Consider the following 20,979-nt stretch of genomic DNA (forward strand, 5'->3'; position numbering starts at 1 on the left):
GCAATTCGAAACGCCCATAGTGATTGACAAGCAAAGTGCGTTCTCTGATTGGCTGAAAAGCGCGGGCCGCCCCCTAACTCTTTATTTTAGAGATTTCCCAAAGGTTTCAGTGAGCTGTCAAGTTATACAGATATTATATTCCTGGCACAACTATATAATAACAATAAATAAATTAAAATAATAAAATATAATAGAAAAATAACCGTGACATTACGGTAGTGTCACGTGTGTATTAAACAACACGTAAACGTCATTGCGCACTGAACCAGTTCCACCTCTACTGCGCAACCTCATATTCACAAACAGGAAACGCTCTTTGGGGTTGAGCTTATGCTACGCAGTTTACGCAGAACTCAGAGTAATGGCGTCTGTGCGACGACACCAGCTCACAAGACTCACAAAATGAAGCGACGGAGGGACTATTCATGTTAGCAGAGGGACTTTAGAGGGGTTTGTGGCTGCGGGACTGCATTGAGAGGCGCAGAGCTGACAGAAGTTAAGGACTTTCATCAGTTCAGCGCGATGATAAAGCACAAGTCCAACCAGACGCGCACGTATGACAGAGACGGCTATAAAAAGCGCGCGGCCTGCCTGTGCTTCAGGAGCGAGCGCGAGGAGGAGGTGACGCACGCCCGCAATCACTGCGTCTTTATCTTTACTTCAACAAATACATTAACTTCTAAATATAATCCGCGTATACATTTAGCATGTGTGTAGGCGTTAGAAGTAGAGTTGTACGTGTGTATGTGATGGATGTGTGTGTTGTTCGACCACAGAACGATATCGGCTCATATCTGTTTTTTTTGTTTGTTTCGATAAAGTCTTTCCGTAGTAAAACTTAACGTTACCGTGGTTAACGGTACTAGATTTTCCGCCAATATGATACGGTGTTTGTTAATACTGTAAACACATAAATTACTGTGATATCTCCCTCAAATTGTTGCTAAAAAGTGGGTTTAACCTGTTTTTTTGGACATTCTGCGTGTGGTTAATCTCACTTTCTTGAAGCACCATGTAAATATCAAATACACCAGTGCATGATTATTATCAGATTCAGTGCAAAGGAATTTATTAATACATGAATCTTATACTTTCACTGTACCATAGTACTGCCACAGCAGTGTTTATTATGATGACCACAGCCTATTTGTATGACCATTTTGGCTATACCAGGAAACAACAGCTGCAGTAACAAGCTCAAAAGTAACAGTAGTATTCAATAAAATTGAATATGAAACATTTAGTGTTACATAATGTTGCTTTTGCCATGTTAAAATATTCCAGAGTTCAAACTCACTGTTTGTTGTCACTATCAGTTGTATTAATTTACATTTCCATAGCCTTGGCTTTAACCATGATTCACCCTCTCTAAATGCAGTATAATTGTGTCAGTGATTTTGTTAGCCTAGAGACTAAAGCACTTAAACTCTGAAACACAGCATTAGAAGTAAAAACGGTAATGAATGGTTTCATGTTGACTTTAAAGTTGTCTCAGCAGCACATTACACCAGGATAGGAGGAGGAGGAGGGAGTTTAAGGTTGTGTGTCACGCCGTGATGAGCAGATCATTGATCCGCATGTCTCTGACTGCGGTGTGTGTGTGTGTGTGTGTGTGTCAGGTGCTGTTGGTGAGCAGCAGCAGTCATCCCGACCGCTGGATCGTTCCCGGAGGAGGGATGGAGCCGGAGGAGGAGCCCGCTGTCGCTGCTGTCAGGGAGGTGTGTGAAGAGGTGGGCTTTCCTTCTTTAAAACACGTATTTAATGAGCGTATTATTACTGTTATAATGGACTCGTGTGAAATCCAGGAGAATCACACCAGGAATCGGTTCTAGGGTCGCACTAAATGACTTTAAAAGCCAGGCTGAACAAAATTGTGTAATGTTAATCCATGTTTGTTCATTATGCATAATGTTTATTTATACAACGGAAATGAATTAGATACAAAAAAAGATTAATAAATGCCGTAAAAGTATTGCCACCTGTTAGCTCATGATGCCCAGTGCGTTGACTGATGTTTGCTAAGTGAACTTTACTGTAAGTATTACCGTTTTAATGCTCTATTCCTTTTTTACAGTTCCCCGACTGTTACATCTGCATCATTAGTCATGCAGTTCTCACTTTTCCACGCTTAGTCGAGTAATAGGGATTGTTCCACATGTGAGGATTACTGGTCAGAGCCACACACACACAAATAACCTCAGGTTTACTGGACGAGCTCTTTAGTTTGCTACAGGATATGCAGAACATATAGGGCTAAATCTGTTTTTGTTAAATATTTTAATATGGTACTGTGATTTTAGATGAATTAAGAGCACTCTTTTCGCCAAAGACATCGACTTTGTAAACATTTTTATTATCCTATTAATATTTTTGTTATCCTGGGTTCCTTAAAAAGTCTTAAAATGTATTAAATTATTATTATTTTTAATTTAAGGCCAAAAAAGGTCTTAAAGTCTTATTTTTACTTGTGAGAGATCTTGAGAGACACTATGATTTAGACATATCTAAATCCTTTACCAAATTAAAACGATCTAATTAGCATACATATTATTTTTATTATTATTTCTTTGTGGATTTGCTTTTTCACGTGACAATTCACGGCCTTACAACAGTGTATTACGTCCGTCTCCGGCAGGCGAAAGGGAGAAGAAAATGGGTAAATGTGAGTTCAACTGTAAGTTCATTGTTTGTGCGTATGGGTGTGCGATATATATCGTCTATGATATCGTAATTATTTGTTTTAACAATGTGTGAACGATCGAGTTCGTCACTCACGTGTTCACTGCATGATGTTTTATATATATATATATATATATATATATATATATATATATATATATATATATATATATATGCGCCCCCAAAATTCAAGATACACGGGCGTTTTTGCCCCGATGAGTTTTTGTCTTATTTCATATCATTTGATGTAGTTATACAATATTACATGAGCAAGAGTGCCGTTTTCAAATGCGATATTTATTTCATACAACAGTGAAATGAACAATAAGTGAACATTGTGAGTTACATTTTAGACACAATCAGTGTTGAGCATGTTACTTAAAAAAAGTAATTAGTTATAGTTACTAGTTACTTCTCCCAAATAGTAACTGAGTTAGTAACTGAGTTACATCATTATAAAAGTAACTAATTACCAGAGAAAGTAACTATTGTGTTACTTTAAAAAAAATAATAATAAAATAGGCCTATCAAATCATTTGGATGCCCCCAGTATTACATATGTTAAATTAATGAAATGGACACTTAATAGTGTAGATTAGTGTTCAATGTTTTATAATAATAATTTATTCTATTGCTGTGGGACAATGTGAGAGACGCCTATTAAATTCAATATATTATTCTAAATATTAGCATTACTATAGTAGAACAATAAAACATTATAGATGGTTTATACTTAATATCGCAGAATCGCACAGACCCCAACTGGCCAACAAATAAGTTTAAAAATAAATTATGCTTCTTAAGAAATGTACCAAAAATTAATAAATAATAATAAAAAATATACATACTCTTTGTGCATATTAAAATGATCAAACTGTTACACAACTTCACAACTAGACATACTGTAGCCTAAGTTTCTTCCTAACAAAAGTAAACAGTTTAACAAGTGCTCTCTCAATATAATACTGAACATTTTACTAAAAAAAATTATAATACTAAAATATAATATTTTGGGGGTTTATTTTTATAACCTATAGCGAACGTCATCATCAGAGATTATTTAAGCCAAATTCTAGACATGTTTGCCGCACGTGTTTACAACCGGTCAAACAAAGATGTTTTCTGTGAATGTTCCCTGCAGGTTATTTTCGGGTTTATTTTATAACCTAAACAGAACGTTCCCTGACGGTAATTTTTTAGATTTTATTTGTATAACCATGTAAATTAATTAACGTTGCAGATATGTGTCATTTATTTATAAACAAACTATATAATGCTCGGACACCCTCGGTCTCTCTTGCGCAACTGTTGAGCGCGCTCTCGGACACATTCGGTCTCTCTCGCGCATTGAGCGCGCTCGCGCCGTTCGCTTCGCTTTTGTCCACTCCGGCACATCATAAACACACACACACACACACCAGAGAAAAAAACTTTGCAGGTCCTATGGCGGAGAGAGAGCCTACTCGGATGAAAGCCGCTTCAGTGAGTTCAATTATAGTAACGCCACATTTTTTTGTCAGTAACGGTAACTGCGTTGTAACGGGGGAAACAGTAATTCGTTTGATTACTCGTTACTGGAAAAGATAACGCCGTTTATTTATAACGCCGTTATTCCCATCACTGGACACAATATTGTTTTTCATTTATTTTGCCAACAAAACTTTCAAAATGAAACCACAGCAGAACCGAGTCTCTGAGCAACAGACAGATATGATTTTTTTTTTTGAACGAATCATTTTAATTAATGATTCAATGATCCATTCCCTATGATTCAGCCGTTTGAATGAATGACTCACTGACTTCACCTACAGTTTCAGTTTCATATTTAAAGCCTTATTTATTGCTCATTTATACGCTTATGTATGCTTATTTATATATATTATTGCCTTTTAATTAAACATTAGAAATCATTTCACATTTAAATGTTGAATTAAATTGAATTGACTAATTGTAAATGCAGTGCAAGTACATTAATGCCACTTCTGATGCCGCACTGATGTCACTTCTGCACTGCAACGATGGATTTTGTTGATAATGATTTAATTTGATTGGTAACAGCCCTATACTGTGTTATTGCTTAATATAATTTAGTTTGAATGTTAGAATTTGACATAAAAGGTGATGCATACATCTGACAAGTTTAGAAAAAAAAGCCCTTATATAGATAAAATACCCCTGGAAGTCACTGTAACATTGCGCCTTAATATAAAGTTCATTTCTGTCACTGCTGTGAACTGACCATCGCATAGATTATGAATAAAAATAACCATCTTCATGAGTCAGCTCAGCAACAGGCTTAAACCAGCCACTGTACCCGCACAAACACACACATGGCAAAATATCATCTAATCATCATCGTCAACTAAATCTTTGAAAATATCGAGATATCATTTTTTTTTTTTGTCAATATTGCACACCTCTAATTGTACTTTTCCAGGTCTTAAAAAGTGCACTGTTATAACCCTGTTGTAAAGGTCAGAGTTCAGCGTTTCACTCGCCATGTTTCATTCCCGCAGGCAGGAGTCAAGGGCACTCTCGGAAGATCGCTCGGCGTTTTTGAGGTGAGCATTTTCTGATGGCAAACAACAGTCACAAAGAAACTGCCGATGGTGTCGAGAATAAAGTCCTGGTGTCTTGAGGATAATCTCATAGAAGGCATTTACAAGAATAAAGTTTTGAGAGTAGTAGTAATATTTAGTCAAGTTTTAGAAGTAAAAATGTCGAAAATAATGTTGCAGAATTATAGATTTGTATTATAATTAGGGCTGCAACAACTAATGGATAATTAAATCAACAACAGATTTGATTATCGATTAATCCTGTCTGCAAAACGTAAAACATCACTCACAGTTATTCACAGTAGTGAAACTGAACATCTGAAAGACGCTCCGCCCCGATTTATTGCTCAGATCTGATCTCTTTGAATAGAAATTCAGTTTTTTCTACTCTGACAAATATTTCTTGTTAGACATTAAAAGTAGGTTTCAAATTCTACATGTAAAACAAGCACTAGTACTTATATGATGGCAGTAAAAGTGCTATTTTAATCCAGTATAAACGTAAAATGATAACTGTTTCGATCGACATGTTACATTTAGTCGATCTAAGTTTGTTTTGGTTTATCATTTTTTTAATTTTGTTATTTTAAGTCCTGCTTTAAATTGGTAAGCGATTAGTAATTGATTTTTTGGTTTGAATGTTAAGGTTTACATTTGAACACCTTTTTTACACATAATGTATAGCGTGGCCTACATCTATACATTCGATATACTTTCATTGCCTTTAAATTGCACATTGTTTGAAGGACACCATTGGGCAGGATGTGGAATAAATATAAATTAAAATGTTAGATTTTTTAATAATTTGTAATTATTGGGTTTTTCATCTAATGGATTGCAGAATTAATGACCAGATTAATTGATTAACAAACATTAGTTGAAGCTCTAATATTAATATGTCAGTAAAACACTTGCAGTATTTTCTGTGAGGCGTAACTTGTGCTGAAATGAGTTGTTTCTCTGCACAGAACCGAGACCGAAAGCACAGAACGCACGTCTACGTTCTCATCGTGACTGAGGTTATGGACGACTGGGAGGACTCCGTGAATATTGGTAAGATTGAGACACACTAGTAGGTTAGCTTGTGCCACAGTTATGCTGCGTTTACTGAGCCACCGTAATTACCCGTTCCAGTTAGTAGAATCCCCCAAAATCTGTTCTTGTTGGTCAAAACCGTAGTTATATAATTTAGTTAGAAAGTGGCAGCAACCTTATTTAGGTTGAATTTAGATAAGTGCTGTCAACGTTAAAGGAGTAGTTCACTTCAGAATTAAAATGTCCTGATAATTTACTCTCTCCCACGTCATCCAAGATATTCACGTCTTTCTTTCGTCAGTCGAAAAGAAGGTTTGAGGAAAACATTTCAGGATTTTTCTCCATATAGTGACTTCAACGGTCTGAAGGTCCAGATGTGAGTTTCAGTGCAGCTTCAAAGTCTCGACACGATCCCAGCCGAGGAATAAGAGTCTTATCTAGACAAACCAGCGGCCATTTTCTTAAAAAATAAAAAACATTTATATACTTCTTAACCACAAATGTTCATCTTGCACCAGCTGTGATGCGCCACACATTACGTGATCACGCTGAAAGGTCACGCGGGACGTAGGCGGAAGAACCGACCTAGTGTTTACCAATCTCACGGTCGAATCTTCGCAGATGTGTTATTAAACGAGGACCATGTCATTTTGGCTATATGAGTGTGTCAATGTCTGATTTCACATAGAACTACCGGTTTTCTGTCAATACGTTAATATACAGCCTATTATGATAATGCTGTCAATAAAAATGTGCAAAGAAAGAAGCTTTTAATAAATATTTTTTAACGTGCGTGCAGCGTGAATAAATCCAAACACCCCGTGACAGATTTAAGTTTCACTTTCGATCCATGACCGACAGAGGAGCGTCTTGTCGGCAGGGATTTAAATCTTTAAAAATGTCTGGGATAAGAAAATCTAAAGATGCACACCATCAGAGAGGATATTCTCCAAGGCTGGATTTAGCATCAGGAAAGCCATGATCGCACTTCTGCCGGCCAACGTTAACAGGCTGGTTTTCCTCGGGACTTTCTAAAACGCTTATCGTGAAAAAAGCTTTTAAAACGCTTAAATGGCACTTTTACGTGCTTAATGTATGTACACAGTAGGCTACACACCTTAAGAAATCATTCCATGTGCAGATAAGCAGATGAACCCAGAATATGAACGCAACGCGTTTCTCCTATAGAAAGTCACGTAAAGCTTTTTCTTTAACGGTTTTCTATGGGAGGAAAATGCTTAACGTAGCCTATAATAAAACGCGTTGCGTTCATATTCTGGGCTCATCTGCTTTTCTGTAGGCTATATAGTAGGCTATGCTTTATTAATAAGGTGTGTACAGAATTTGATCTTTTAATATAACAGTTTTAGGACAAAGCCGTTAAGCGTTTTTCACGTTAAGCGTTTTTAGAATGTATTTTATCCGCGCACACAATGTGAAAAGACTCAAACGGACACAGGCCGAGTGAAAGACTGGATTTAGTTTTTTTGATCAGGTATGGGTACAAGTGATTCAAAACATTTCAGCCGGTTCTAATTTGGACGGATGAATTTGGTTCTAAAATAAACACGTTTAGCTAAAAAGACTGCCGCTCCAGTGTAGCGTTTATTGTTGTTTCTGCAGTTAAAAAGACAAAGTTGACTATCCTGGCCATACTTTCGTTATTTTAATAATTTCTTTATTTTAATTTTATTAATATATCACTCAGGGTGATCTAATTTAACTATTTGTGACTTGTGTTTTGAATATTTGTTCCCCTGCACTTTAGGCATTTTGCACACATTTGTTCTGCTTCTTGTGACTTGATTCTGACTTATTTCGTTTTGTATTTTTATTAATTATAAATGTATATTGTGTTCTTAATTGTTGATTATTTTTCAGTGCATCGATGTTGCGCTGTAGGCTTACTTAGAGCATGCTCGTACAGGCAATTCAGCCGATTTAATTTGATGTGAAATGCAAATCCTATCTGCAGTGTGGCCTTTCTGCAGTTATTTATGTTATTTCTTAGTTTTATTGATCCAAAATGTTTTTATACATTTTCTTCTACCTCTGTGTGTGATGTTCTGTACATCGCGGCTTTAAAATGTTAAAGCCCCGCCCCCTCCCCAACACCACACACATGATTCGACTATTAGTCGACTATAGGCAGGACTTGACGAATCTGATTCGACTATGAAAATCCCTAGTCGGGGACACCCCTAGTGTTTACAAAGCGAACGTGCAAAGACTAAGTCAAATGCTATTTACAAAAAAAGGTAAAACAACGTTGAAGTTGGAGGAGAGTTTTTCGCCGTACTCTACATTTCTGAACCGCAACACACGCGACCTTGTAATGTGTGGCACATCACAGCTGGTGCAAGAAGAGCATTTGTGTTAATAAGTATATAAATGTTTATTATTTTTTTTAGAAAATGACAGATCGTTTGGCTATTTAAGTTATTAATAAGACTCTTATTCCTCGGCTGGGGTCGTGTCGAGACTTTGAAGCTGCACTGAAACTCACATTTGGACCTTCGACCCGTTGATACCCGTTGAAGTCACTATATGGAGAAGTATCCTGGAATGTTGTCCTCAAACCTTAATTTCTTTGCGGCTGAAGAAAGATAGACATGAATATCTCGGATGTCGTGGGGGAGAGTAAATTTTTGGGGAATTTTTTTTTTCTGTCATCCTTTGCCTAGCGTTACATTACACGATCACGCTCTTCTTCATGCTAATGCTTTTAAACCATTCAAGCACGACGAGACAAAGAGAACGTCCTGACACACACACACAACGCACAGAAAGAGGCGCGCCAGTATCAAGTTCTCTATCGCGCTTGAACAAACAATAACACACAATTATGCCAAAAGGCCCATTTTGTCGAGTATCCTCATAAGAGCCGTCTTAGGCTACGTTCACACTGCAGGCTGAAACGACCCAATTCCGACCTGTATCTGATCCTTTCATGACAGTCTGAACGAAACAGATCCGATCTTTTCAAATGCGACCCAGGCCACTTGGGTATGTGGTCCAAATCCGATATGTATCCGATCTTTTGAAATGCGACTTCAATCTGAACGGCCAGGTCACATGTATCCGACCCGCACGTCATTGATATGCGACAAACGTCATAATTCTGCGTTGAAGTAGGCGGGAATTGACCGTTGAGTACTCTTCTGCGCATGGGTCTGCAGTGTGAACGCAGCCTTAAATGAACACAGAGAAAAGGGGATGTGTGTGAGATCCGCGTCTCTGTCAGCTGGTCTTAAAGTGACAGCAGCCACTAATGCTGTCTGTCATTAATGTCAATCAAAGAACAAAGCTAACAGAGAAATACTCACCGCTCTTCACTAAAGAACGTTTGTAGCTTTAATGAGGATTCATCTATATATAATTGATAGTTTATGTGGTGCAGACTGATTGATAACTTTATTCAATTTCTGTATTTTCTACCTGTTAGGTTGGATGGGCACAGGTAAATATGACATTTATTATGGGTTTATGTGAGGATTGTTTGAAGTTCACTTACATTAAAAGTATGGCTGTCAAATGATTAATCGCGATTAATCGCATCCAAAATAAAAGTTTGTGTTTACATAATATATCTGTGTGTAGTGTGTATAATTATTTTGTATATATAAATACACACACATGCATGTATATATTTAAGAAATATTTGCATGTATATATTGTATATATATTTATACATAATTAATATTATATATAAATATTCTATATATTAATAACACATTTTTCTTAAATATATACATGCATGTGTGTGTATTTATATATACAAAATAATTATACACACTACACACACATATATTATGTAAACACAAACTTTTATTTTGGATGCGATTAATCGCGATTAATCATTTGACAGCCCTAATTAAAAGTTATATTTTTTAAAGTCTAATAAAAAGTTATAGCTTTCATAGGGGGGTCTATTTCATGAGACATCAGTATCTGTATGAGTATCAGTGAAACTGGCCTTCATTCATAAAACAATGCCGTTACTCAAGTGTTTAAAATATACTGTCTTTATGTTGTTTCTACATTAATTTGGAGATTATCTGAAATTCTTACATTATCAAATATTTTAAAAACTGATTAAACAGAAAAAATGTGTAATTAATCTTGTTATTTATTTTTTCATCGATTGACAGCTCTAATTTACATATAACCAAGTTTGCAATGTGACCTGGTGCGGATTTATACATGTATTGATAGAAACACATTAGTGAACATGATCGGCTCCGAGCACAATCTCAAAGTCGTCGTCTACTTCCAGACACACACCGTGAATGCAGATTGTGTGTTGTGTTTTGTCCACAGGCAGGAAAAGGGAGTGGTTTAAGACTGAAGAGGCCCGGCGTGTGCTGCAGTGTCACAAACCTGTGCAAGCCTCTTACTTCCAGGCCCTTCAGCAGGACTGTGTGTCCAGCAACGGCACATACAACATCCACCAACACACTCTCTCCAGCAGCAGATAACCTGCAGGATCGTCCCCTTTTCTACCTTTTCTTACCCGACCGAACCACTATCACTGTTTTTTTTCATTTCAGCACATTAATGACAACATTGAATGAGATCTGATTGCATTTTACCAGCCTTTTTAGTGTTCAGATACAGATTAGAGTCTGGGGGTGTGTGAGATAAGAGAAAGGTCGAAGAATAGTTTGCAAATGAAAGTTTGTCTTGTGTTTTAATGAATGCTCACATGAGATTCTCATTTCCTAACGTCAGGTTTATAGAGTGCAACTACACTATTGTGTCTTGAGTGGTGTTTAAAGAGAAAGCTGTCAGAAGTGTTCATGATGATGATGATGTTTTGTGGCCCTTTGGTTCTGCTGTTATATAGAGTTGGTTGAGTTATTTGCATGAGCATGTCACACATTAATGATCTTAAAATGCAGGGAGCCACAATGATGGACGGGGCCATTCGACGTTTGTTTAGTGGTGAAGTCGCATATTCATAGTTTTAGTTCTTGGGTAACAAAATGGGTATCATGTCTTAAATTGATCAAAAGGAGTTGAAATCGGCCAATAACACACACTCGTGTCGGGAAATCGCACAAACGTAGGTACTGTCAGAGTCGTTTTCAAAAAAAAAACACGTTTTGCAAAATGTTCTAATGTTGATGGGGTTTAGTGGTTAGTAGACCACCACTTTTACCATCGAAGGAGATTTTGATAGAAATTGTGGGGATTTTTCTGAGTCTGCAATCCTAGATTTACTGGTGAAAACTAATTAGTTCAGTGGCTTCATGTGATGCTGGTCGGTCCAGTTCACTGAGTGCACTTGTTTTGTTGTGGTACAGGATTGTATTTAAGAGAGAAGAAGCTGTGGAAGGACGTTCAGAGATTGGGTTAAGGTGAAATGAGCCTGTTTGGGACATCAGTGGCATAAATCTCGTGCGCTGGACCTCTTCAGCGACCGCTGATGTTCTTCCTCTCTCTTCTGAGGGCTTTGCACCCGTAATCATAGCACAATAGCAACAATTTACAAATGTCTCGGTTATTTCAGTTTTAGTTGTAATAATTTCAAATTAATGTTTGTCCACTCATAAACTATAACCATAGAGTGAGTGTGTGTGTGTGTGTACAGTATGTGGGTTTGTATGTTTGAAATAATGTGAATTGTCGAAAGACTTGATGCCAAGGTTAGCTGTCTGTCTAATGAATTGCCTCTCGTAAGGAGATGGGCTCTGTTTGAAATGTTTACAACTTGATTGTAGTTTCTCTTCAGACACTGGATATTCACTGACCTCTTTTCATTTGTTGTTGATGACTGTTAATAATGGTGTCATTTCATTTTTAAAAGGCGCCTTTCTTGGTCTTAAACTATTTAATCTGTCCTAATTATAGTTTTTTTTTGTTTTGTTTCTGATTCATATATTTTTCACAAACATGTACTTCAAATGAGAATTGTTTAGGTCTCAAGTGAACTTGTCTTATCAGCATTTCAATGTATTTTTTAATTGAATTTTGAATTATTAATTGGAAAGCTAAAAATATATTGTTTTGCTATAAGATTAGTTCACTAAACCCAATCCAAAGTTGGTCCTCCAATGTGTGGAAAAAATCTTATTTCAATAGTGATCAATGTGATTTCAATAGTTAAACCTGTGGCACAACAACAGCACATTTAAAGGTGCAGTAAGTGATTTAAACACTGTTGATATTTGACGTCAAGCCAAACAAACACACACCCCTCCCTTCATTGCTCACTCTCCTCCCTCATCCTGAGTGGACACGCCCTCAATGCTAATTGGCTCACTCTCCTCCCTCATCCTGAGTGGACACGCCCCTAATGCTAATTCGCTCACTCTAACCCTCCCCCATCATGAGTGGACATGCCCCACAATGCTAATTCGCTCGCTCACTCTAACCCCTCCCCCATCATGAGTGGACATGCCCCCTAATGCTGATTCGCTCGCTCACTCTAACCCCTCCCCCATCATGAGTGGACACGCCCCCTAATGCTGATTCGCTCGCTCACTCTAACCCCTCCCCCATCATGAGTGGACACGCCCCCTAATGCTGATTCGCTCGCTCACTCTAACCCCTCCCCCATCATGAGTGGACATGCCCCCTAATGCTGATTCGCTCGCTCACTCTAACCCCTCCCCCATCATGAGTGGACACGCCCCCTAATGCTGATTCGCTCGCTCACTCTAACCCCTCCCCCATCATGAGTGGACACGCCCCCAATGCTGATTCGCTCGCTCACTCTAACCCCTCCCCCATCATGAGTGGACACGCCCATAATGCTGATTTGCTCGCTCACTCTAACCCCTCCCCCATCATGAGTGGACACGCCCCCTAATGCTGATTGGCTCGCTCACTCTAACCCCTCCACCATCATGAGTGGACACGCCCCCTAATGCTGATTGGCTCGCTCACTCTAACCCCTCCCCCATCATGAGTGGACACGCCCCCTAATGCTGATTCGCTCGCTCACTCTAACCCCTCTCCCATCATGAGTGGACACGCCCCCTAATGCTGATTGGCTTGCTCACTCTAACCCCTCCCCCATCATGAGTGGACACGCCCCCAATGCTGATTGGCTCGCTCACTCTAACCCCTCCACCATCATGAGTGGACACGCCCCCAATGCTGATTCGCTCGCTCACTCTAACCCCTCCACCATCATGAGTGGACACGCCCCCTAATGCTGATTGGCTACACGTTTGTTGTGCTGCTCGGTTTGATCCACTTTCAACCGTGTTTCTCAGAAATCGTTCACTGCACCTTTACCAGCTGTGGCAGAGACTGGTGATGACCATCTAAAGATTTATGATTAATATGATCTTTCTCATGTATTGCAATCATTAGTGGAATGTGAATAAGCAATGAACAAAACACTCTTTGTACTGAAATTATGCCAGATTTGTTCCTGAATTGTAAATGCTGCATTGTTTGAAAAAAAGTTTTTACACCTATTCAATTTTTGTTTAGTAGAGAGAGATTTGTTTTTGTGTAAACATCGAAAACATTTCAAGAATCTCAAAATCTTTCCTCAGTCCTTTGTATTTCCTTTTGTAACATTTCAAGCACATGGTTTACCCTGTATCGCTCTGCTGTATCTGATATTGGGAAAAGAAAATTCGACTGTATAACAGTTGTGTCAACAATCTATTAATAAAACATAAATGCTACATGCATATCATGAATCACCGGTGCAGTTGTTACAGTTTCTTGTTGGCTCGGTTTGCTTCACAAGGCAACATTTCTCAACGGACCAAATTTACAAGTCACGTGTAAGTAGACTGTCCTCTCTATCTATCTATCTATCTATCTATCTATCTATCTATCTATCTATCTATCTATCTATCTATCTATCTATCTATCTATCTATCTATCTATCTATCTATCTATCTATCTATCTATCTATCTATCTATCTATCACAGTAGTCATGAATTTTGAAATACCTGTTCTTGTCTTAGGAAAACTTTGATGAACTTTTTTGATTAACTTGAAATGTTGACTACTGTATAAATTGTGTATATCAGTGGCGGCTGGTGACCAATATTGTAGGTGGGGCTGTCTGTGCCGGGGGGTCTGGGTGTCCGCCAGAAAATTTTGAATTTCGTAGAAGTGATTTCCTGCACTTTAGGCCTTAGGCCATGCCCCTTGCCTATACCATTAACAGAACCAGTCAATACCAATGGTCTAAAAATACAATATTAATTGAACTGCCATGTAGAAATCAACAGTTTCACAGGTAATCATAATGAACAAGTTGATGTTTATTATGTTCCGTGTCCAGATAGAAAAAGTGCAAACGCATAACAATAAATTATAATAGGGAATACAACAATCTAGTTCTTTAATCAATCCCCAGCTGTAGACTACATATCTTTAAAGTTCACTGTAGACAAATTGACAATTGGATAATGGATAACAGTCTGTGTTGATACTAGAGAGAGAGAGAGAGCTCTCAAATAGAGGGTGGACAACATTCTTGAAGTGAACACCAAGTATGAGAAGAAAGATGATTTTAACAAACTAGTATGAAACACAGTAATCCCGCTCAGAACTTAAAAAAATAAAAAAATAAAAATGCAAAGATACAGTTACATTCCTATTAAGATAACTATTTCAATGGCAAATGTGTGAAACATGGTGTGTACAGAGTGGTGTGTATAGAGTGACAGAGACAGCCAATAAAGCTTATTGAATTGAGATAGCAGGTGTGTGTGAGTGAGAGAGAGAGAGAGAGAGAGAGAGACAGCGAGTGTGTGTGTGTGTGTGTGGTTCAAAGTGAGTGAGTTGGAGAGATAGATGGAGGGTGAGTGTGTGTGAGAGAGGGAGAAAGAGAGTAAAGAGTAGAGAGAGACAATATGGTGTCTGTGACAGTTAGATTTGTGTTTATGAGAGGGGTAGATGGAGTGTGTGTGTATGAGAGGTAGATGGAGTGTGTGTGTGTGTGTGTGTGTGTGTGTGTGTGTGTGTATGAGAGGGGTAGATGGAGTGAATGTGTGTGTATAAGAGGGGTAGATGGAGTGTGTGTGTGTGTGTGTGTGTGTGTATGAGAGGTAGATGGAGTGAATGTGTGTGTATAAGAGAGGTAGATGGAGTGTGTGTGTGTGTGTGTGTATGAGAGGGGTAGATGGAGTGAATGTGTGTGTATAAGAGGGGTAGATGGAGTGTGTGTGTGTGTGTGTGTGTGTGTGTGTGTGTGTGTGAGGTATGGAGTGTGTGTGTGTGTATGAGAGGGGTAGATGGAGTGTGTGTGTGTGTGTGTGTGTGTGTGTATGTGTGTATGAGAGGTAGATGGAGTGAATGTGTGTATGAGAGGGGTAGATGGAGTTAATGTGTGTGTATGAGGGGTAGATGGAGTGTGTGTGTGTATGAGAGGTAGATGGAGTGAATGTGTGTATGAGAGGGGTAGATGGAGTGTGTGTGTGTGTGTGTGTGTGTGTGTATGAGAGGTAGATGGAGTGAGTGTGTGTGTATGAGAGGTAGATGGAGTGTGTGTGTGTGTGTGTGTGTGTATGAGAGGGGTAGATGGAGTGAATGTGTGTGTATAAGAGGGGTAGATGGAGTGTGTGTGTGTGTATGAGAGGTAGATGGAGTGAATGTGTGTATGAGAGGGGTAGATGGAGTGTGTGTGTGTGTATGAGAGGTAGATGGAGTGAATGTGTGTATGAGAGGGGTAGATGGAGTGTGTGTGTGTGTGTGTGAGAGGGGTAGATGGAGTTAATGTGTGTGTATGAGAGGGGTAGATGGAGTGTGTGTGTGTGTATGAGAGGTAGATGGAGTGAATGTGTGTATGAGAGGGGTAGATGGAGTGTGTGTGTGTGTGTGTGTGTATGAGAGGGGTAGATGGAGTGTGTGTGTGTGTGTGTGTGTGTATGAGAGGGGTAGATGGAGTGTGTGTGTGTGTATGAGAGGTAGATGGAGTGTGTGTGTGTGTGTGTGTATGAGAGGGGTAGATGGAGTGTGTGTGTGTGTATGAGAGGTAGATGGAGTGAATGTGTGTATGAGAGGGGTAGATGGAGTGTGTGTGTGTGTATGAGAGGTAGATGGAGTGAATGTGTGTATGAGAGGGGTAGATGGAGTGTGTGTGTGTGTGTGTGTGTGTGTGTGTGTGTGTGTGTGTGTGTGTGTGTGTGTGTGTGTGTGTGTGTGTGTGTGTGTGTGTGTGTGTGTGTGTGTGTGTGTGTGTGTGTGTGTGTGTGTGTGTGTGAGAGAGAGGGGTAGATGGAGTGTGTGTGTGTGTGTGTGTGTGTGTGTGAGAGGGGTAGATGGAGTTAATGTGTGTGTATGAGAGGGGTAGATGGAGTGTGTGTGTGTGTATGAGAGGGGTATATGGAGTGTGTGTGTGTGTGTGTGTCTGTGTGTGAGGGGTAGATGGAGTGTGTGTGTGTGTGTGTGTGTGTGTGTGTGTGTGTGTGTGTGTGTGAGAGGGGTAGATGGAGTGTGTGTGTGTGTGTGTGTGTGTGTGTATGAGAGGTAGATGGAGTGTGTGTGTGTGAGGGGTAGATGGAGTGAATGTGTGTGTATGAGAGGGGTAGATGGAGTGTGTGTGTGTGTGTGTGTGTGTGTGTATGAGAGGTAGATGGAGTGAATGTGTGTGTTTGAGAGGGGTAGATGGAGTGTGTGTGTGTGTGTGTGTGTGTGTGTGTGTGTGTGAGGGGTAGATGGAGTGTGTGTGTGTGTGTGATGTGTGAGAGGGGTAGATGGAGTGAATGTGTGTGTATGAGAGGGGTAGATGGTGTGTGTGTGTGTGTGTGTGAGAGGGGTAGATGGAGTTAATGTGTGTGTATGAGAGGGGTAGATGGAGTGTGTGTGTGTGTGTATGAGAGGGGTATATGGAGTGTGTGTGTGTGTGTGTGTGTGTGTGTGTGTGTGTGTGTGTGTGTGTGTGTGTGTGAGGGGTAGATGGAGTGTGTGTGTGTGTGATGTGTGAGAGGGGTAGATGGAGTGTGTGTGTGTGTGTGTGTGATGGGTAGATGGAGTGTGTGTGTGTGTGTGAGAGGGGTAGATGGAGTGTGTGTGTGTGTGTGTGTGAGAGGTAGATGGAGTGAATGTGTGTGTATGAGAGGGGTAGATGGAGTGTGTGTGTGTGTGTGTGTGTGTGATGGGTAGATGGAGTGTGTGTGTGTGTGTGAGAGGGGTAGATGGAGTGTGTGTGTGTGTGTGTGTGTGTGTGTGTGTGTGAGAGGGGTAGATGGAGTGAATGTGTGTGTATGAGAGGGGTAGATGGAGTGTGTGTGTGTGTGTGTGTGTGTGTGTGTGTGAGGGGTAGATGGAGTGTGTGTGTGTGTGTGTGTGTGTGAGAGGGGTAGATCGAGTGAATGTGTGTGTATGAGAGGGGTAGATGGTGTGTGTGTGTGTGTGTGTGTGAGAGGGGTAGATGGAGTTATGTGTGTGTATGAGAGGGGTAGATGGAGTGTGTGTGTGTGTATGAGAGGGGTATATGGAGTGTGTGTGTGTGTGTGTGTGTGAGGGGTAGATGGAGTGTGTGTGTGTGTGTGAGAGAGGGGTAGATGGAGTGTGTGTGTGTGTATGAGAGGGGTATATGGAGTGTGTGTGTGTGTGTATGAGAGGGGTAGATGGAGTGTGTGTGTGTGTGTGTGTGTGTGTGATGGGTAGATGGAGTGTGTGTGTGTGTGTGAGAGGGGTAGATGGAGTGTGTGTGTGTGTGTGTGTGTGTGTGTGTGTGTGTGTGTGTGTGTGTGTAGAGGGGTAGATGGAGTGAATGTGTGTGTATGAGAGGGGTAGATGGAGTGTGTGTGTGTGTGTGTGTGTGTGTGTGTGTGTGTGAGGGGTAGATGGAGTGTGTGTGTGTGTGTGTGTGTGAGAGGGGTAGATCGAGTGAATGTGTGTGTATGAGAGGGGTAGATGGTGTGTGTGTGTGTGTGTGTGAGAGAGGGGTAGATGGAGTTATGTGTGTGTATGAGAGGGGTAGATGGAGTGTGTGTGTGTGTATGAGAGGGGTATATGGAGTGTGTGTGTGTGTGTGTGTGAGGGGTAGATGGAGTGTGTGTGTGTGTGTGAGAGAGGGGTAGATGGAGTGTGTGTGTGTGTATGAGAGGGGTATATGGAGTGTGTGTGTGTGTGTATGAGAGGGGTAGATGGAGTGTGTGTGTGTGTGTGAGAGAGGGGTAGATGGAGTGAATGTGTGTGTATGAGAGGCAGGGCCGTGCACAGACATTTTGAGGGGCAGTGGCCTAAACCAAAAAGTTGAGCGAAGGGGATGGAGAACTCTTATTTGTACAGGAACTTTGCTCGTCTATCTTTCTGAGTGGCAAATCTCTCAATGACCCTTGTGTTGAAATCTGGAATGTCCCGTGCGAGTGTTTTCTCTATAGAAAGCATAGCATAACACATGCCATAGTGTTCCTGAGGAAAGCTGTTATCCTCTTTAAAGTAGAGAAGCACCTCTCTGATTCTGCTGTTGGCATTGGTGTGGTGATGAGGATCTTGAGAAGACTTACAGTTTCGATGAATGCGTCTTGAAGGTTATTTTCCATTGGGAACCACCCAGCCCAGCCGTAAGCCTGAGTCTCCATTATACGAAAGGATCATGTTTGTTCTTGTATCAAATGCTCCGTCTATTTAAGATTCTCCTGCCACTGCCTTCTTGGGTGCTGCCTGGTCGGAGGAGAGACACATCCCAGCCCTAGTGCCTGTGGACTGTGGAGCAAACCAGTCCAGCCGTAAGCCGATTCTCTATTATACGAAAGGATCATGTTCGTTCTTGTATCTAAGGCTTTGTCTATTTAAATAGAAGATTCGTCTGCCTCGGCCTTCTTGTGTGCTGCCTGTTCAGAGGAGAGACACATCTCAGCAGCAACGCTGCTTGTTCAGAACCACCCGCTCCAGCCGTAAGTCCTTACTTCACCGAAATAGAATTGAACCTGCAAACTTGTCTCTATCTTGGACTAGAGGGGACCCTTGTCTCTGGCTGGAGCCATCAAGGGCGGAAAGGCACCCGGAGGACCTCACACCCGCTGCTCAGTGACGCCACGGAGGAGATCTGCCTACCCGACTACCTACCTGGCCGGCAGCGAGTCCCCCTCCTGGACTCCATCGCCCCCTGTGTCGGTCATCTACCGAATAGCTGACGCTTGGGAAAAACGTACCTGCTACCCACCTGTCCTGTGGAGAGAGTCCCCTCCTGGCCCGTGGCCCCGGCCCTGGTCTGCCCGGGTCGCTGCCCGCCTGTATTACGCTGAAAAGAGTCTACTTACCACGTTACTTACCTGTACGCCGGATGGGCGTTCGACTCCTTCTTCCTCTGTGGCAGCCAGTAACCCGGGCCCTCGCAGTGAACCCCTCGGCCTCCTCCTCCCTGGAAAGAGAGACGAAGCCCGCATTAAGACTTTTAATTCTTGCTTTTATTCAATAAAGATTGTTACTTTTAGAAATTCTTCTTGTCTGCCTGGTCTCTGGTACGCTCCTCGAGGTGGTCCTGGGTTTGAGGGGTGGGCGCAGTCTGGCTTGCCCCCCCCCCCCCCCCCCCCCCGACCTGTGACAACTGTCCACCCTGAAATTACTGTATCAGAAACCAACTTGCTGGAGATATAAAAATTATTGTATTAAAACTGTATTAAAATATGTGCTATTGTTGTGTTGGGCCTAGTCAATAGCTACACTGGTCATAAATGAGTCCACGCTTCATACTGATGTTCACAATCACATTTAATCTTCTCTGAAGTATCATGAAACACCGTGAAAACTAGAAGATAATCAAAACAGTTTCAATCACAAAGCACCCAAAGCAACATTCATATACTCTTATTTCTTATACAGACCAATACAATGCGTCTTACATTTTCTTGTAATCAAAATTTAACAGTGCTTAATAAGATAGCTCGTAATTATTACCGTGTTCGCCTGGTAGACCAGCTGTAGAATAATAGACGGGAGCTTAAAAGTTCGCTGTTTTCACCCGCGACTCTCTTCTCACACGCGCTACTCTCAATACTTCCGGGGTTAAACATGTGACTATTAATAAACAACTTTTCTCTTGGTCATAAATTTAACAAGAGCAAGGTAAAAAACAGCTTTAAGTCACACTATTACTCAGAATTACTATAAACAAGACACATTATAAATTGCATTACAAAATGACTTTATCGTCTTACAAGGTTGCGCATTAACAACTTCCGGTGTAGTCATGGAAACGCGTCTACACTGAACTCAGCGTCAGCTACACTCCCACCAAATGACCTTTGATTAATTAATAACAAATCATACAACCTTGGTGTTTTGTATGCATATTAATCCATTAAATCAATGGTTATTTCAAAGCATTCGTTAAGGTCACTCATAAACATCTGAACCTGAGTGATATGGTAGATCAACAGTTATAAACTCTCCAGATAAAGTTGATATGCAGAATACACCACATGAAAGTTAAATGTAACAATATCAATTGAGAACACTTTTCTCACTACGCAAAGGTTCAAGAAAACAATCTTCCTATAACAACACAAAGGATTTGTGAATTGTTTCAAATTTGAATTTGAATTGAGGTCAGTGACTAACTGCACCAAAATTAAGAAGCAGAATTTTAGCTGCTTTCTACGAGAACAACTAACTTCTGAATGGGTCGCTCAACGATGGATGGCTTGTTGAGGCGTTCACCCCCTTTTCCTAACTTGCGCTCTCCAATCTGTATTGTAACTCTTCGCACCAGTCCATCATCATTCTCATGTATTTTAAGAACCCTGGCAAGTTTCCATTCATTACGAGGGAGCTCTT

General features: G+C 40.5%; 1 protein-coding gene and 1 long non-coding RNA gene across 7 annotated transcripts; one reads left to right on the plus strand and one right to left on the minus strand.

The window, feature by feature from the left end:
* Positions 1 to 312: 312 nt before the first annotated feature.
* nudt3a (nudix (nucleoside diphosphate linked moiety X)-type motif 3a) lies at positions 313 to 11,105 on the plus strand. 3 transcript variants are annotated; one of them, XM_056233338.1, is made up of 6 exons: positions 313 to 621; positions 1,620 to 1,718; positions 5,196 to 5,240; positions 6,206 to 6,290; positions 9,718 to 9,732; positions 10,593 to 11,105. In XM_056233338.1, exons 1-6 carry the CDS (start codon positions 523 to 525, stop codon positions 10,748 to 10,750), a joined length of 501 nt encoding a protein of 166 aa, XP_056089313.1. In that variant the 5' UTR covers positions 313 to 522; the 3' UTR covers positions 10,751 to 11,105. The 3 variants fall into 3 exon arrangements, with proteins under 3 accessions (XP_056089313.1, XP_056089312.1, XP_056089314.1); XM_056233337.1 differs by having other exon boundaries at positions 316 to 621; positions 1,620 to 1,730; positions 10,593 to 11,101; XM_056233339.1 differs by lacking the exon at positions 9,718 to 9,732 and having other exon boundaries at positions 317 to 621; positions 1,620 to 1,730; positions 10,593 to 11,100.
* A 1,639-nt stretch (positions 11,106 to 12,744) lies between these two features.
* LOC130069462 (uncharacterized) lies at positions 12,745 to 13,832 on the minus strand. Of its 4 annotated transcripts, XR_008803769.1 has the most exons (4): positions 13,286 to 13,832; positions 13,054 to 13,158; positions 12,882 to 12,928; positions 12,745 to 12,812 (listed from the first exon to the last, which is right to left on the minus strand). It is a non-coding gene; the product is annotated as an uncharacterized LOC130069462 (long non-coding RNA). The 4 variants fall into 4 exon arrangements; XR_008803766.1 differs by lacking the exon at positions 12,745 to 12,812 and having other exon boundaries at positions 12,858 to 12,928; positions 13,054 to 13,212; positions 13,447 to 13,832; XR_008803768.1 differs by lacking the exon at positions 12,745 to 12,812 and having other exon boundaries at positions 12,858 to 12,928; positions 13,343 to 13,832.
* Positions 13,833 to 20,979: the final 7,147 nt, after the last annotated feature.

This window comes from Rhinichthys klamathensis, unplaced genomic scaffold (genome assembly GCF_029890125.1).
Source record: "Rhinichthys klamathensis goyatoka isolate OS25496 unplaced genomic scaffold, OSU_Roscu_1.1 h1tg000368l_1, whole genome shotgun sequence".
In the NCBI taxonomy this organism is placed as follows: domain Eukaryota; kingdom Metazoa; phylum Chordata; class Actinopteri; order Cypriniformes; family Leuciscidae; genus Rhinichthys; species Rhinichthys klamathensis.